Source organism: Scyliorhinus torazame, chromosome 8, assembly GCF_047496885.1.
Source record: "Scyliorhinus torazame isolate Kashiwa2021f chromosome 8, sScyTor2.1, whole genome shotgun sequence".
NCBI classification, from domain to species: Eukaryota; Metazoa; Chordata; class Chondrichthyes; order Carcharhiniformes; family Scyliorhinidae; genus Scyliorhinus; species Scyliorhinus torazame.
This window is the reverse complement of record NC_092714.1, coordinates 266,255,814-266,274,102: the sequence shown is the minus strand read 5'-3', so window position 1 is coordinate 266,274,102 and position 18,289 is coordinate 266,255,814. Positions and strand designations below refer to the sequence as shown.

Genomic DNA, 18,289 nt, shown 5'->3' with positions numbered 1-18,289 from the left:
AAGGAGATTGTGAATGAGGAAGTATAGCTAAGGCGCTGGATTAAAGAATAATTTTCTACTCTGCTTCTCCCTGTGTCCATCTAGAGAAGAAAAGGTGCTAGGTTGGAGTGTGTTACAGCAAAGCAGTGATGTTACATCTATTATGAGATCAGTAACATTGTGATTCACTCTCCCTCCAACCTTTACTTCTCTATCCATAGCCTTGCTCCCCCCACACCCCCAGGATAATTTTTTAAACGTTATTCCTTCACAGTATGTGGACATCGCCGGCTAGGCCAACATTTATCACCCAATCCTAATTGCCCCCAAGAAGGTGATGGTGCATCGCCTTCTTGAACTGCTGCAATGCCTCCTGCTGTAGGGGGTGAGGGGGAAATATTGGGGCCAACACCTCTCATTGCAATTGTGGTCACGTCCCCTCTAAACAGAATGCAAAGGAGTGGAGGTAGCTATTGGTTACGACCAGTTGCAGTCAAACCCATGTATCAATTTGTGGGCCTTAAATGGTACCAGGGTCTAGGACTTAGATAGTACGTCAAAAGGTTCATGAAACAGGGCAGCACGGTGACGCAGTGGTAGCACTACAGTCTCACGGCGCCGAGGTCTCAGGTTCGATCCCGGCTCTGGGTCACTGTCCGTGTGGAGTTTGCACATTCTCCCCACAACCCAAATGATGTGCGGGGCAGGTGGATTGGCCACGCTAAATTGCCCCTTAATTGGAAAAAATGAATTGGGTACTCTAAATTTATTTTTAAAAAGGCTCATGAAACAAATCATTACATTACATGAGAGTTGATGTGTGGAGTCAATGTAATAAAGATGTGAATGGAAGTTTGGGGCTACAAAGGATATCATGCTTCTTTATGGATATTGATCGTAAGCAAAGGAACCATTTGCATGAATGAGAGAATGTGCATTTATGTAGCACCGTCCACCATTCACTCCTCGGGGCATCAAGTACTTTACAGCAATAGATTCCAACGGAAGTGTAGTCAATGTTGCTACGTAGGAAAACATGGCACCAATCTGCACAAAGCAATGGGGTAACGAATCAGTTAACCTTTTTATGATGGTCATTGGTTGAGGATGAACATTGGGCAGGACATGAGGAAAGCTATCCTGCTCTTCTCTGAAGGCTGCCATTGGATCAGGATGGGAATAGGCAGATTGGGGGCGGGATTCTCCTGACCCCCAGCAATGTGTTTCTCGGTGGTAGGATTCTGTCCCCCCGCCGTTGTCTTGGGAATTCCCATTGACGTCACCCCGCACCGCCGGGATGCCTGTGGGTAGGGGGTGTGAATCCGGCGGGAAAAGAGAATCCCAACAGTCGGAGAATTCCAGCAGGATCTCAGAAAGCAGCACTCCCTTTAACTGCAATGCATTGTGACTCCACATCACATGCTTAAAACCTTGATCAAGATTGAATCCACACTTCTACAGCTCAGAGGGAAGAATTCAAGTTGACGCTTTAACGTAGTGAGGGTGGAGTTGGTTGCAAGTGGCAGATATGTTTGGCACATTGAGTGCATTATTGAGAGGCCGGGAATCTCCGAAACGGCGGCTAACTGTCGACGCCGGCGTAAACTCCGGAGCGTTTCACGCCGGCGTTAACGGGTCCCTTGGTCCAGCGGTTCACTTACCTGAAGGGGCCAGCAGGGCGCCTGAGTGCTCCGCGCAGCTCCGACTGCCGATATGGGGCCCTGCACTTCCGGCCGCCGGTCCACACAACAAGCTGGCCCCCACAAAATAGACCCCCCCCCCCACAAATCGCCCGCACCCGCCAATCGGTGGCCCCGGATCGGAACCCTTGCCGCCTTGGCGAACCCCTCCAGGTGACGGATATCCCCCCACCCCCACGAGGGCGGCCGCAGCAGGCGCCACTCCGAGCTCCCGCCGGGTGGAACCATGTTAGAACCACGCCGGCGGGAACTCGGCCAGCTGCCAGCGGAGAATCGCCGCGGGTGCCTCTTTCAATGGCCCACGACCAGCGCCGCATTGACCGTGCTCGCGCGACTGGCGGTCATTGTCTGGTCCGCGGAGATTGCGGGTCTGATGCCCCACTCTCCGCCCCCGTGCCGAGTGCGATTTCGGCGGGGAGGCTCGAAAAATCCCGGCCATGGTTTTTTTCTCTTACCGTGCCTGACCTGGTAGGGCCTTTAAACATTCTGAGGCTGGCCCTGCACTGAATTGGCATGGGGGGGGGTGAACTGCTGCTCAACTTTCATTCATCCATCATGGAACTTTTGTCAATTAAAGAGGGCGTCTCCGCCGGAAATTGTGTCGAACAAATATTTCCAAATAGCAGCCAAATGTCTTCTCTTGTTGCCCATCCCTGCAGCCCATTCGAAGCACTGACAATGGCAATATTCAAATTGAACTGACCCTATGGTACAGTCAGCAGAAGCACAGCCAGATGTCATTGCAACAATTCTGATAACAATCCCATCACACAGGAAAATCCAATCTAGTGTGTCCAACCAGGCAGACCATCAATACAATTAACACACACAACTGTGTACCCTGCCTGCAGATGTCACCAGCACAACCAGTAAAATTGGGGTATTTAAAATAATTAAACAGAGGACCTATTTGTTCTGGTGGGGTATTCCAGAACAAGATGGGGTGTAGAACCTTAAAAGTAATGTCTGACCATCAAAGGCATCAGTTAGCATTTCCTTCGCACAAAGCTCAGTGGAAACCTGTACTTCTATGTTCTATAAGGACATTCAAATGGTCATTGGATAGACATATGGACGATAAGGGAATAGTGTAGATGGGCTTTAGAGTGGTTTCACAGGTCGGCGCAACATCGAGGGCCGAAGGGCCTGTACTGTGCTGTAATGTTCTATGTTCTATGTTCCTCCTCCAAACAGCTGTTGAAGCTTTTTTAATGCATTTGACACTTTTCTCTCTGCCAGCATTTATTGCCCATTCCTAGTTGTTCTGGAGAAGTGGTAGTGAGCTGCCTTCTTAAACCACTGCAGTCCATGTGGTGTAGGTACACCTTCTCTGCTGTTATGGAGGCAATTCCACGATTTTCACCCAGCGGCAGTCCAAGTCCGGATAGTGAATGGCTCAGAGGGAAATTTCCAAGTGGTCATGTTTCCATGTGTCTGCTGGCCTTGCCCTTCTAGATGGCGGTAGTCTTGAATTTGGAAAAGTGCTGTCCAGGGAGCATTGGCAAGTTCTTGCGGTGCATCTTGTAGATGGTACACACGACCGCGTCAATGTTGGAGGGAGTGAATGTTTGCTGAAGGGGGAGCAATCAAGCAGGGTTGCTTTGTCCTGGATGGTGCTGACCTTCTTGTGTGTTGTTGGGGCTGCACTCATCCAGGCAAGTATGGAGTATTCCATCACACCCTTGACTTGTGCCTTGTAGATGGTGAACAGGCTTTGGGGAGTCAGAAGGTGAGTTACTCACCCCAGGATTCCTAGCCTCTGACCTGCTCTTGTAGCCACAGTATTAATATAGCTGGTCCAGCTCAGGGTCTGGTCAATGGGAACCCCCAGGATGTTTTAAAATTAAAAAAAATAAAATTTAGAGTACCCAATTCATTTTTTCCGTTTAAGGGGCAATTTAGCGTGGCCAATCCACCTACCCTCGCACATCTTTGGATTGTGGGGGCGAAACCCACGCAAACACGGGGAGAATGTGCAAACTCCACATGGACAGTGACCCAGAGCCAGGATCGAACCTGGGACCTCAGTGCCGTGAGGCAGCAGTGCTAACCACTGTGCCACCGTGTTGCCCCAACCCCCGGGATGTTGATTGCTGGGAGACAATTGGAAATGACAGAACCGAGATTGATAGATTTTTTGTTGGGTAAGTGTATTAAGGGCAATGCAACCAAAGTGGGGGGAGAGAGTCAAAATACAAATCAGCCATGGTCTGACTGAAAAGCAGAAATGGCTGATGGGACTGAATGACCTTTCCTGCACTCCCGCCAAACTGCGTCAGATTGCAAAGGAACATATTATTGCATTGAAAAACTGGGGTGAAGGGTCAAGACACAGCACAAGACAACATGAAGACTGAAAACAGTCAGGGAGAAGCTGAGGAAATTAAAAAGCATTGATTAAGTTGCTGCCAAAGCTGTAGCTCAGGAGAGACAGGAGTTAAAGGAAGGACAGAAATCCACAATGTTGAGGTTCTGGGAAAGAATGTTAGGTTTCAGTGACTCATTCAACCGTAAGACAGTGAGGACGAGAGCTGAGGAAGCGAGTGGACGAGGTTGAGTTGCTGAATTGAACAAGAGAACCCGATATTGGAGATGGACGTCTGAATGGTTTCAGAATCCGTGCCCCACCACGAACACTGCCAGTGAAGGAAAGAAAAGTAATGGTACAACCACAATAAATGCCTGGTATTCCCATGGTAACAGATGTATGAGTTGTGGTTTACCACATGTGGTAAATGTCTTAATGGGGACATTTTGGGGGGAGAAGGAAAATCCAAAGAGCAGAAAACAAAAACTGGCCTGGTGTCAACACTCAGTTAATGGGCCACACAGTGCGACGTGGTCTATAATGTTCCCATGGTTTGTTCCTGTGGTTGGTGACATCTTCAGACTGTGGTATGGTCTGTCTGATTCTCTCGCACTTATCTATTACTCCAGAATGATGGAATGTGTGCAGATTGCATCAGTGCTACTTCCACAGCCAGTGGGGTAGAGGTCGCAGGTTGCGGGCCTGCCTGTGAGCTCGGGAGCTCCGGCATTAAGACCCACTCCAGGACGAGTTGGCCGCAAAAGCAGTGTTCATGACCTTGTTCAACAGATTGGTAATCAGCCTGCTAACCCCTCCAACCCTTCCCCACTATTCCCCAAAGGGAAGAAATGCGCGTCTGACGATACGCAACAAACAAACACGCCAGTGGTCTCCAGCCAAGACTCTCTGATGTCGCCCCTGAGAATTGCAGCCTTGTTACCAAGGGCTGACTGCAGCTTTTTGTCAAACGAACATCAGCTTGTTTTACTAGTGAACAGAGTCTCCTCAATTAGAAGGTAAAATATAACACATCACCACAGGGAGTGCTAGCTTCCTGTAAAAATCAAACCACTGAGCATCATTTCACCTAGATGCGCAATACAGAAGTGTTTGTAAGGTTTCGTTGACCACTTTAATGATGGTTTTAAATCATAACTCTCCTCAGATTCCCTAATAACTCAGCACTGATTAATTCAAGGGAGGACAACAAGATCAAGTGACAACTTCACACTTACGATTACAGCTTATGACCTTAGAATTCCTACAGTGCAGAGGGAGACCATTTGGCCCATCGAGTCAGCACCGCCCCCCTTAAAGAGCACCCTAACCAGGCCCACCCCCACATCCTATCCCCATAACCCCACCAAACCTACATCTCCTTGGACACTAAGGTACACTTCAGCGCGGCCAATCCGCCTAACCTGCACATCTTTGGACTGTGGGAGGAAACACGGGGAGAAGGTGCAAACTCCACACAATCTCCCAAGGCCAGAATTGAACCCGGGTCTCTGTGAGGCAGCAGTGCTAACCCCTGTGCCACCGTGCCGCCCACATTTATGTTCCCAACCATTGTTGTTCAGGGAATGCTGCTTAAAGAACTTGTTGAAGCCGATGCTGAGGAAGGAGCGTTTATCAAAGCCGATACTGAACTCTTCGGGCAAATACTTTGTGACTATACTCCAGGAGACATGTTTTTTGGCAGGAGTGCTAGCCGATTAAGTGAGTGAGGGTGTAGGCCCTCCCAGAATCATAGAATCTTTAAGGAAAAGAGCAGCTCTTTCCCTGGCCTCCTTCCATGCTTATGTGATTCTATGATATACACCCAGGGAGCAATTCCCTGAGCAGTTATACACCAAGTAGAGGCAGCCATGTATGTGAGAGGGGATAAATGGGGCTTTGGTCTCACGTTCCTGCATATTTCCTGCTTATCTCTCCCTGGTAAAGATCACAGAGAAGCTGGAGGCATCAGATCTTGTACCTGGACACCCCCAGGCTGGAGAAGCTGAGAGGCAGTGAAGCCATAAAAGACCAGAAAATGGAAGTAATGTTTTGAAAAAGAATTTGGCAGGCACTCCTGGGATTTTAAACCCTAAGGCCTTTTCTAGACAGGACCCACAAAATTCCAAAGCCATTACTTGGATCAACCCATGTGTGAGCCCTCGAACTATTGAGCCCACCAAAGCTGCTCCAGCATTCTATTAGATTGTGGCCAACCTGAGGCTGAGCTCCATCCACCTGCCTTGACACCTCATCCTTTATTACTCTTGCCAAGATTTTCAGTTGTTCACCAGCCTCAGCAGCCTTCCGGAAGAGAGAGTTCCAGATTGTGGACTGGATTCTCTGCAGCCCGAGGCTGGCAGAGAGATCCACGATCGGAGAGCGAATCCAGCCTCGTCCAAAAAAACGGGATGGGTGCCAGGCGCTGATCCTCTCCGATGCTCCAGTCCCCCGCTGGCAGCGGCGTAGAGGCTCGTGCCAGTGGGAGGATGCAAATAGGCTAAATGGACCCATTTGCATCCTACTAACAGGCTGAACACCTAAATCCTCACGTCTCTGTGATTCTCCGGCCCTCTGGGCTTGGATTTACGTGGGCGTGGATTGGGGCAGGTATTTGTCAGCATAGCCCTGGAGCGGTGGACCTCGCTGTGGGCTAAAGGGGTAAGTCTTTAAGGTAGGAGCTGCCAAAGTCCATTGGAGGGTTGCCCTCCCCAGCAGTGCAAATTCTGTCCACCCCACCCCCACCAGATCCCCCCCCTCCACCGGACCCCCACCAGACCCCATCAGAGTCCCCCAGTAGAGACCCCCAGAGAAGAGGAAGTGACACCACTTAGCATTGTGAAGTGGACAGCAGTTGTCAATCATTTTTACTTGTTTTTAAAATAAATTTAGAGTACCCAATTCATTTTTTCCAGTTAAGGGGCAATTTAGCGTGGCCAATCCGCCTACCCTGCACATCTTTGGGTTGTGGGGGTGAAACCCACACAAACACGGGGAGAATGGGCAAACTCCACATGGACAGAGACCCAGAGCCGGGATCGAACCTGGGACCTCGGCGCCGTGAGGCAGCAGTGCTAACCACTGCGCCACTGTGCTGCCCCTGCAGTTGTCAATCGTAACAAGAATGTTTCTAAACATTGTGGTCCCCAGCACCACAGATGTCAGTCTTCAAACAATTCCATTCACTCCACAGTAATAATAAGAAGGCATTGAATACTGCAAAGGCTATGGACACTGACATTATTCCGAAAATAGTCCACAAGACTTGTGTTCCAGAACTAGTTGCGCCGCTAGCCAATCTGTTCCAGAACAAATACAAAACTGGCATATACCCAGAAATGTGGAATCTTGAACAGGTGTGTCCTGCTCAAAAGAAGCAGGACAAATCCAACCCAGCCAATTACCGCCCTATCAGTCTACTCTCAATCATCAGCAAAGTGATGGAAGGAGTCATCAACAGTGCTATCAGACAGCCCTTACTCAGCAATAACCTGCTCACGGACGCTCAGTTTGGGTTCCTCCTGGACCACTCAGTTCCTGGCCTCATTACAGCCTTGGTTCAAATATGGGCAAAAGAGCTGAACTCAGGAGGTGAGAGAGACCTGCCGTTGACATCAAGACCACATTTCACCGAGCATAGAATCAAGGATCCCTAACAAAACTGGAGTCAATGGGAAAACTCCCCACTGGTTTGAATCATGCCTGGCACAAAGGAAGGGGGTTGTGGTTGTTGGAGGTCAATCATCTCAGTCCCAGGGCATTGCAACAAGAGTTCCTCAAGCTAGTATCCTCAGACTGGCCACCTTCAGCTGCTTCAGTAATGACCTTCCCACCATCATAAGGTCAGGGGGTTACCATTGACCAGCTACTGATCATGACCAGCCATAAAAACTCTGTGGCTGCAAGATCAGGTCAGAGGCTGTGAATTCTCCTCCAAGCCTGTCCATCTACAAGTCACAAGTCAGGAGTGAGATGGAATACTCTCCACTTGCCTGGATGGGTACAGTGCCAACACACTCACGAAGCTCAACAGCACCCAGGGCAAGTCAGCTCGCTTGATTGGCACCCCATTCACAAACATTCACTCCCTCCAACATTGACACAGCCGTGTGTACCATCTACAAGGTGCACTGCAGGAGCCCACCAACGCTCCATAGACAGCACTCTTCCAAACCCACGACCACTACCATCTAGAAGGGCAAGGGTAGTAGACACCTGGGAACTGTACCACCTGGAAATTCCCCTCGGAGCCATTCACCTTCCTGACTTGGGAATATATCGCCATTCCTTCAATGCCGCTGGGTCAAAATCCTGCAATTCCCTCCCTAGCAGCACAGTGGATGTACCTCGCCACATGGACTGCAGTGGTTCATTTATAAAAATAAATTTAGAATACCCAATTCTTTTTTTTTCCAATTAAGGGACAATTTAGCGCGGCCAATCTACCTACCCTGCACATATTTGGGTTGTGGGGGTGAAACCCACGCAGACACGGGAAGAATGTACAGACTCCACACGGACAGTGACCCGGGACGGAAATCGAACCCGGGTCCTCGGCTCCGTGAGGCAGCAGTGCTAACCACTGTGCCACCGTGCGACTGCAGTTGTTCCTGAAGGCGGCTCAGTACCACCTTCTCAAGGGTAATTAGGGATGGGAAATAAATGTTGGCCGAGCCAGAAGTGCCCACACCCCAAGATTGCATTAAAAATATCTTCAACAGCACTTTGGAGAAGAAATTACAGATTTCCACTAAACTTACATAGAAACTTACATAGAAAATAGAAGCAGGAGGAGGCTATCCAGCCCTTTGACCCTGCTCTACCATTCATTATGCTCATGGCTGATCATCAAGTTCAATACCCTGATCCCACCTTCCCCCCCACATCCCTTATCCTTTTAGCTGCAAGAACTATATCTCACTCAAATTGCATTTGTGTGAAGGAAGTGCTAACTGACGCACTTAATGGTCAATCCTTAATTTTAAGATCATGGGCGAGATTCTCCGACCCCCCGCTGGGTCGGAGAATCGTCGGGAGCTGGTGTGAATCCCGCCCCCGCTGGTTGCCGAATTCTCCACCACCGGATATTCGGCAGGGGCGGGAATCGCGCCGCGCCGGTTGGCAGCCCCCCCCCACCCCCGCGATTCTCCGGCCCGGATGGGCCGAAGTCCCGCCGCTAAAATGCCTGACCCGCCGGCGTGGATTAAACCACCTACCTTACCGGCGGGACAAGGCGGCGCGGGCGGGCTCCGGGGGGGGTGCGCGGGGCGATCTGGCCCCGGGGGGTGCCCCCACGGTGGCCTGGCCCGCGATCGGGTCCCACCGATCCGCGGGCGGGCCTGTGCCGTGGGGGCACTCTTTCCCTTCCGCCTTCGCCACGGTCTCCACCATGACGGAGGCGGAAGAGACTCCCTCCACTGCGCATGCGCTGGAATGCCGTCAGTGGCCGCTGACGCTCCCGCGCATGCGCCGCCCGGAGATGTCATTTCCGCGCCAGCTGGCGGGGCACCAAAAGCCTTTTCCGCCAGCTGGCGGGGCGGAAATTCGTCCGACGCCGGCCTAGCCCCTCAAGGTTGGGGCTCGGCCCCCAAAGATGCGGAGCATTCCGCACCTTTGGGGCGGCGCGATGCCCGACTGATTTGCGCCGTTTTGGGCGCCAGTCGGCGGACATCCCGCCATTTCCGGAGAATTTCGCCCCATATATCCCATCTTGTTCTGGAATCCCCCAACAGAAGAAATAGGTCCTCTCTTTAATTATTTTAAATACCTCAATTTTACTGGTTACTGAAAGTTGGCTTCGTAACAGGAAACAAAGGGAATGGTTGATGGCTGCCTTGTGAATGGAAAGCTGTTTAAAGTGGTTTTCCGCAAGTGGTGGGACCCCTGCAGTTTGTTATATATGTCAACGAATTGGACTTGAATGTGGGGGCCACGATTGGGGAAGTTTCAGACGAAACTGGCCGTGTAGTGGATGGTGTGGAGGATAGCTGTACGCTCCAAAATGATATAGATGGGTTGCTGGAAAGTGGCAGATGGAGCTGAACTCTGATAAGTGTGAGATGATACATTTAGGGAGGTCAAGCAGTAAAAGAGAATATACAATAAATGGGAATATGCTGAAAGGGGGAGATGAAATGAGAGATCTTCGGCGGGATTCTCCGCCAGCGGGATTCTCCGTTTTGACGGCGTGGGGCTGCCCACAACGGGAACCCCCCCCCCCCCCCCATAGGGGCTGTTTAGCACAGGGCTAAATCGCTGGCTTTGAAAGCAGACCAAGGCAGGCCAGCAGCACGGTTCGATTCCCGTAACAGCCTCCCCGAACAGGCGCCGGAATGTGGCGACTAGGGGGCTTTTCACAGTAACTTCATTTGAAGCCTACTCGTGACAATAAGCGATTTTCATTTTTTCATTTCATTGACCGGCCGGCGTAACGGAGCATCCCGCCGCCGGGGTGAGGCAGAAATGTGGCGCAGCGGGTGGAGAATCCCGCCACTTGTCGTGCAAGTGCACAGGCCCCTAAAGGCGGCAATACAGGTAGATAAGGTCGTAGCAAAGGCACATGGAATGCACTCTTTCATTGGCAAATGTATAGAGTACAAAAGTTGGGATATAATGATGGAACTATATAAGACACTGATGGGACCATGACTGGAGTATTGTGTGTAGTTCTGGTCACCACATTACAGGAAGGACGTTATTGCTCTGGAGAGAGTGCAGAGGAGGTTTACAAGAATGCTGCCAGGGCTGGAGAATTGTAGCTCCGAGGAGAGGTTGGGGTTGTTTTCCTTGGAAGAGAGAAGGCTGACGGGTGACGTGATTGAGGTTCACACAATGTGAGGGGTAGAGGTGGAGTAGACAGGAGGAACCTGGGGCGGGATTCTCCCAGCCCTGTGCCAGGCCGGAGCAACCCCGTGAACGGGCCACCCCGCCGCATCGCCGGCACCTAGTTCTCTGCAGAGCGGAGAATCGGCGCCGTTGGTGCCGGCGTGGTTGGCGCGGCGCCGGTCGCGGGCCGCTTTATGCGGCCGACCCGCCGATTCTCCGGCCCGGATGGGCCGAGCAGCCGTAAGAAAAGAGCCGAGTCCCGCCGGCGCCGTTCTAACCTGCTCTGGGCCGGCGGGACCTCGGCGTGGAAGGGTCGGGTGGCGCATGGGGGGGGGCCTCCGATGTGGCCAGGCCCGTGATCGGGGCGGGCCGGCCTCTGTGGCTGGGGGGGCCTCCTTACCTCCGCGCCGGCCCCTGTAGTCCTGCGCCATGTTGCGTTGGAGCCAGCGCGTTGAAGGAGGCCACTGCGCATGCGCGCGTTGGCACCGGCGTAACTGTCCATGTGTGCATCCTGCGGCGCACAGTTCGTGCCGGGATCGGCAGCTGGAAGATGGGATTAGAAAGGACACCTGGATGTTTTTGGGTCGGCATGGACAAGGTGGGCCGAACAGCCCCCTTCTGTGCCATTTCATTTCTATGCTGCTAGCGACATCTACTGGCAGAGTACACAGTCGCGTGTGTTAATTGCACTGATGGTCTGTCTGGATGGACACACTAGATCCTGTGTGATGGGATTGTTATCAGGATTATTACAAAGACGTCTGACTGTGCTACTGCTGACTATACTTTAGGGTTAGTGTTATACCGTCAATTCACTGTGAGACCATGAGAACGAGCGAACATTAGGCTTTAATATCCATGAACTCGCCTGCCAGAGTCGGCTGTACAAAATGAGTGCCACCCACAGGTGGCCGGACTATATATGGCCCCGGTGAGGGCGGAGCCAGAGGCAGAGCCCACCGGGGTTCCAGTGCAGTACCTGGAAGTAGTCCGTATCATCACTTCCAGGTCACATCATTATACAGACAGTACAGACAGCTCATGCATTAGGTGAAATACATTCACCACAGTCAGTTCAACTTGAATATTGTCATTGTCAGAGCTTCTAATGAGAGCTTGGCTGTGGCAGCTTTGAATGGGCTGCGGGGATGGGCATCAAGGGAAGACATTTGGCTGCTATTTGGCAATATTTGTTCAACACAATGTCTGGTGAAGATACCCCACCACAGCCTCCGGACCCTCCCAACACCCCAACTTACCTGATAAGGGGTCCCTCGAGCCTCCCCTTAACACACCTCATAAGGACGGGGCACCTCTGGGCCCGATCCCTGGTGTGGGCAACTGGTACTTGGGCACCTTGGCACTGCTAACCTGGCACCCTGGCAGTGTCCCTGGTAGCCTGGCAGTGCTGCTGGCACCCTGGTAGCTCTCCTGGCGGGTGGTTACTCTGTGGAATTGGCTTCCCTGCATAGAGGTGGCGGGCCCAGCCATAGAAAATGTTCAAGGATGAGTTAGGCAGATTTTGATGTACAAGGGAGTCAAGAGTTGACAGGGATGTGGAGCTATGGTCGCAATCAGATCAGCCATGATCTTATTGAATGGCGGAGCAGGTTTGAGGGGCCGAATGATCTGCTTTTGGTCCTAATTCTTGTGCTCATGTGTCCACGTGTTTGTGCAAACCATCTATATTCACCATGCCCTTGTGTTTTAAGTCAAGTTTACTCATAAACACACGGCTGTGTAATCATTTCTTTGCATCAAAACCTTTTGCAGATGTTGATTTGGGGGAGCTACATATGGTGTTCGGACCTCTGTGGGTTAGTGGCTTGAATCATTATTCGAGACTTTTCACTGCCTTTTTTCTCCTTCTCTGTTTCTCCTCAGTGCTGTTTGTCTTTGCTTTGCTCTCCTACATATTTTATTCATGAGCCGCTTGATAAGGCAGCCTCAGTGTTGGTGGTCAGAGATAGGAACAGACCCAAAAAAGCTTTCATGTGAATTATAGATGTCATTTTTTGCCTTTTAGATGTTTATTTCTTAAGCGTTAAAAGGTCTCGAAATGAAAGACTCACATTCCCATGGCAGCTTATACATGCTCAACACGTCGCAAACCACTTTCCCGGCAACTAAGTACTTCTGAAATGTAGCCTCTGTTGTCATTGAGGAAGATGCGGCAACCAATTTGCATACGCCAAGATCTCAATCAGATAATGACAGACTATCTGCTGGCGCAGCAAAAGAGAAATTCCTGCTCTCCCAATTGTGGCATGGGAACTTTCACACCCATTCCAAAGGGAGTGGGTGGGATTCTCCGCTACCCCAGCCGTGTGTTTCTTGGAGGTGCGGTGTTCACTTCCAGCAGCATTCCACACTCCCGACCCTTCCCAATGGGATTTCGCATTGAAGCTACTACCCCACTCGGCCGGGAATCCTGCTGGCAGTAGTGCCCTGCCAGCGGGAAAATTGAATCGCAACAGCCAGAGAATTCAGGCACGTGCCTCTGATTCTGCCGCACTCCATCAAGTGCTGCATGGAAGTGTCAGTGCAGGTATCAAATTTCTGGAGTAGGTCATGAGCCTTCAAACATTTGAGGTGACAGGTCCTTCCACAGAAAACCAAAGCCGACACCCCCGCCCATGGGTTTCCTGGCAGTGCTGGGGTGGTTTCAATGGGAAATCCCATTGACAAGCGACGGGAGGAGAGAATGCCGCCACCAGCAAACGGCGTGCCACCAAGAAGCACGCGGCTAGGGGAGCGGAGAATCCAGCCCTCTATATCTGCTCTCCTTTACATCATGGATTTTGGTACGAACACAATTAAAATGCATTCCTTTGGCTTCACAAATGGGTGGTGTTCGGATGGATCATACAGCACACACAAGAATGCCATTCAGCCCCTCGAGCCAATGCCAGCTCTATGACAAAACTATTCCATTAGCCCCACTACAAGGCCCTTTCCCCAAAGTCCAGCAAACCAGTTTCCTTTGCAATTATTTATCCAATTTCTTTAATGATGGTTAATAGTTTTTTTTAATTTCTAGGTGTTCTTAAACTGAAGCATTCAACTCCTCAAAATGTCTTGGTGGAAATTGAGCTCACTTTTCTTATCTTTAGTTTACCAGCCCATTAGCCTAACCTATATAACTACTTACTTTAGTATGTCTTATTCTTTATGATATTTTTTCTTGGTTATTAATTCCTTTCGAATATCTTATTCATTTCCTCTTTTCTCAGATGATCGCCACACGTATGTGAGGAAGCAGAAGTATATTTTCAACATCAGTGCTATGGAGAAGGAAGGGTTATTGGGAGCAGAACTACGGATCCTGCGGACCCGGCCAGTTGATCCGAGGAGGGCAAGGCTTCCAGGAAGTGTGTACAATCTCAGAATATCCAAGTGCCCCGCCGACAGACAGAAACCAATCATACTTGACTCTCGCTCTGTTGACGTTTTGGATGCGCCCAAATGGGAAGTCTTCAACATTTGGAAGCTCTTCAAAATGTCCAGAAAGGAGCAGCAGTTGACTCAACTTTGCTTTGAACTGGAGGCCTTGGACAGGGGAAGGACAGTGGATTTAAGAAGCTTGGGTTTCGGCAGAGCAGGTCGCCAAACCAAAGAGAAAGCTCTTCTGCTGGTGTCTGGTAGGACCAAAAAACGGGACCTGTTCTTCAACGAAGTCAAAGCCAGATCTGGGCAGGATGACAAGACTGTTTATGAATTCCTGTTCAACCAGAGGAGGAAGAGAAGAGCCCCTCACTCATCCCGCCAAGCGAAAGGCAAGAAGGCCAAGCCAAGGTGCACTAGAAGACCTCTCCATGTGAACTTCAAGGAGATGGGCTGGGATGACTGGATTATTGCTCCATTGGACTATGAGGCTTATCACTGTGAGGGGGTTTGTGACTTTCCCCTTCGGTCTCACTTAGAACCCACAAACCATGCCATTATCCAGACATTGATGAACTCCATGGACCCAGAGTCAACTCCGCCTAGTTGTTGTGTACCCACAAAACTAAGCCCCATTAGTATTTTGTACATAGACTCTGCTAATAATGTGGTGTATAAACAGTATGAAGATATGGTAGTAGAGTCCTGTGGTTGCAGGTAGCATTGGACCGAATTACTGGGCAATCAGTGATAGGTACAAATGGGACTTGTGCCATATTCAGTGTTGCAGGTACAGTTGGCTTTCTGGTGGTGCCAATGGCTGAAAATGCACCACAGAACTTTGGTAATAAATAAACATGAATATTCAATGGTGCAGGAACTAAATTACTGTTGAAGCCCAAGTAAGAGTCAGCATTGGCTCCACATTAACTCAAGCAACCAAACTGGTTCCAAAGTGTTTTCCTCTGGATGACATGCCCTTTCACGGCAGTGACTTGGCGCCAAGAATCCAACTGATGACTCAAACAGTCCATGCTGCGGGTAGCTCACGCTTCCACCATAACCCACTCACCCATCACTGCCAGGCTTAACTGAAACAGAGACGGTGCGAGGGGATGAGTAATCCTGGCAGGAAGGGCGTGGGTTGAAGGGGGTCAGGGAGGGTAATTAAGCCGAGACATGGCTTCAGAAAGATTCTCTTCGCGAACTTGGGGCAAACTGTAATCCTTGCTCTACATTCAACGGCTGATGTTGCAGCCGATTCATTAATTTCAGAGCAGTCCCATGAAATATCATCTCTTGATCAACACATACAGGCACGTTAGCTTTTTTCTCTCCCTACAGATGTTGCCAGACCTGCTGAGATTTTCCAGCATTTTCTCTTTGGTTTCAGATTCCAGCACCTGCAGTAATTTGCTTTTTTACATACAGGCATTATCCAGAATATCATCCTGGTGTCTCCTGTACCATCGAGAAAATGCGTAGAGAGAAATTGAGGCCAATGTTAACATCTTCCACTGTACTGGCGGTCAATCTGATGGCACCATTCACTCATGACCCATCAGGGCGTGGGACAACATGTGATGTTGCAGGGAACCTTCTCCAGATTGTCAGGGCCATCAGCGCTAACCCAAAGGCGACTGTGCCACAAATCCATGCAGTTGATGGGCACAAGGCTTGTCAGAAAAAACTGACCCTTAACCCATTCACATAGTACTTGCACTCTCCAATCTGTGATCCCAGTGTTGCTGTCTGATATTCTCACCTTCCTTTTGTTATGTGAGGGAGCAAGTTCAGCAGGTAGCAGCCGAGATCTGCTCAATATCTCGTTCTATCAGAACCGTCGCCAAATTCTTGTCAATAGCAATGCATTAAACAGCTGCTTCCCTGTTAAAGTCAAATTATAAATCATGTAGCTTTCAAACTTTTGTCAGGAAACGAGCGATCTTATTTAAACCAACATGGTCCAGAGACTTGAACTCCAAATAAATGGATTTCTAATCTTTGTCCTGTTAGAAATATTTTTTAAAATGTTCTCCTAAGATGAAAAAGGGGGAGGGATAAACACTCCGAGACAGAGGCAGGCAGACCACACATCCACTTTCCTAATCCTGCAGAGCACTATATCATCAAACTCACTCAGAAAACATTCATTTACACTGTAAATATCAGACCCGATAAGTGACAAAAGCAGAGACCTGAAAATCAGCCAGTTCTGAGTTTGGCAATGCTCTATGTACATTGTGATTCAAAACATAAAAAGGGAGAAAATATAAAAGCCCCCCAAAAATCTTGAAAAGTCTGTCACTTTGACTCCTCAATCGGGCTGTCTTCAGTTGAGGTTCAGTGGGAAAGAGCAATACAATTGATTTGAGGTATATATCCATTTAATATTAATTAGAATATGCTTACAGGCCAGCAGTGCCAAATCTCTGAATGGGGGTGGAGTGGGATGGGGGCGTGATTCACCATTCACTGGAATGCATCCATACCTTGGCCCACAGAAGCACAGCTGTGCACCCGCACATCTTATTGCCATTTATGTTGCTTGCTTTGCCGCTCAATTAGGGCTCCCAGTATCTAATGGGTTCAAATCACATTGGTCAGTTTTCTGATAGCCAACTAGACACTAGTTTCTGTGGAGGCAATCAAACATTCTCCTTGTAGATAGCTGGAGGTTCCTAGTCCACCTGTTGTGCCTGAACTCTCCTCTCAAAACAAATACGAAACACGCTCCAGTACATTTTCTGTTGGGTGTGGCTTTGGCCTTGGCCATTGCTACCTATCTGTCCATTGCATGGCTCTACCAGAGCCATGCCTTGTATTGTATCCCTGCACCTAGTGACACCATCAGGCAGGCAATCCCAAAGTGAATGTTAGGCTCAACTATTTCAAAAACTTTCACTACGCTCATTGCACAGTGATTGATGCAATTATCCAGTCCATCCTCTGCTTCAATGGGGTCGGTTTAGCTCGGTTAGCTAGACAGCTGATTCGTGATGCGGAGCGAGGCCAGCAGCGTGGGTTCAATTCCTGTACCGGCTGAGGTTATTCATGAAGGCCTCACCTTTTCAATCCTGCCCCCTCACCTGAGGTGAGGTGATCCTCAGGTTAAATCATCACCAGCCAGAAAGCAGCCTATGGTCACCTGGGACGATGGCGATTTTACCTTCAAGCCCTTTTCAAACATTTTGCAATATGCTGTGATTTAACTGGCAACAGATTAGCTGCACCAACTGGACTCTACAATCAAACTATCTCCCCTCTAGTAACTGTCAATTCATGAACTTTAATCACTCCTCTTATGAGTACTGAAAAACGTCATTGGCTTTCAAAACCCTATTTGCAAATCATCTGCAAAATTACTTTTGTGATAATGAGAAACTATGTAAAGTCTGAGGACTGTGCAAAGGCACACACTAGTGTGTGGCAATAATATTCTGGGTAACAAGAGATAAAGATGTAATTTCCTTCTGTTTTTGCACATGGTGTTCAGATGTTCCCAGTTCTCACAGGGTTAAGGAGCATGATTTTAAACATTCGCAATGAGGCGACTGTCAGAATGTGAAGTATGTCCCTCGTCTCCCCTTCCCCTAATGCAATAATCCAAGTACTGATCAGTATGCGAATCAAGAGGCAGAACGCTGAGGATTGAGGCACACTTTGGGCAGCACGGTAGCATTGTGGATAGCACAATTGCTTCACAGCTCCAGGGTCCCAGGTTCGATCCCGGCTTGGGTCACTGTCTGTGCGGAGTCTGCACGTCCTCCCCGTGTCTGCGTGGGTTTCCTCCGGGTGCTCCGGTTTCCTCCCACAGTCCAAAGTTGTGCAGGTTAGGTGGATTGGCCATGATAAATTGCCCTTAGTGTCCAAAATTGTCCTTAGTGTTGTGTGGGGTTACTGGGTTATGGGGATGGGGTGGCGGTGTTGACCTTGGGTAGGGTGCTCTTTCCAAGAGCCGGTGCAGACTCAATGGGCCGAATGGCCTCCTTTTGCACTGTAAATTCTATGATAATCTATGACTTCCTTAATGGTGAGAAACTAGGGATTGTGGATGAACAAAGGGATTTGGATATCAATGTACAAAACTCACTGA

The 18,289-nt window shown here is 49.6% G+C and overlaps 1 protein-coding gene across 1 annotated transcript in view; it reads left to right on the top strand.

Moving 5' to 3' along the window:
- LOC140428617 (growth/differentiation factor 5-like) overlaps positions 1 to 17,861 on the top strand; it is a 47,405-nt gene extending 29,544 nt beyond the window's left edge. The window contains exon 2 of the mRNA XM_072515280.1: positions 14,043 to 17,861. Coding sequence (XP_072371381.1) covers positions 14,043 to 14,914 — 872 coding nt within the window. The 3' untranslated portion in view covers positions 14,915 to 17,861. The remainder of the gene's footprint in view (positions 1 to 14,042) is intronic.
- The last annotated feature ends 428 nt before the right edge of the window (positions 17,862 to 18,289 follow it).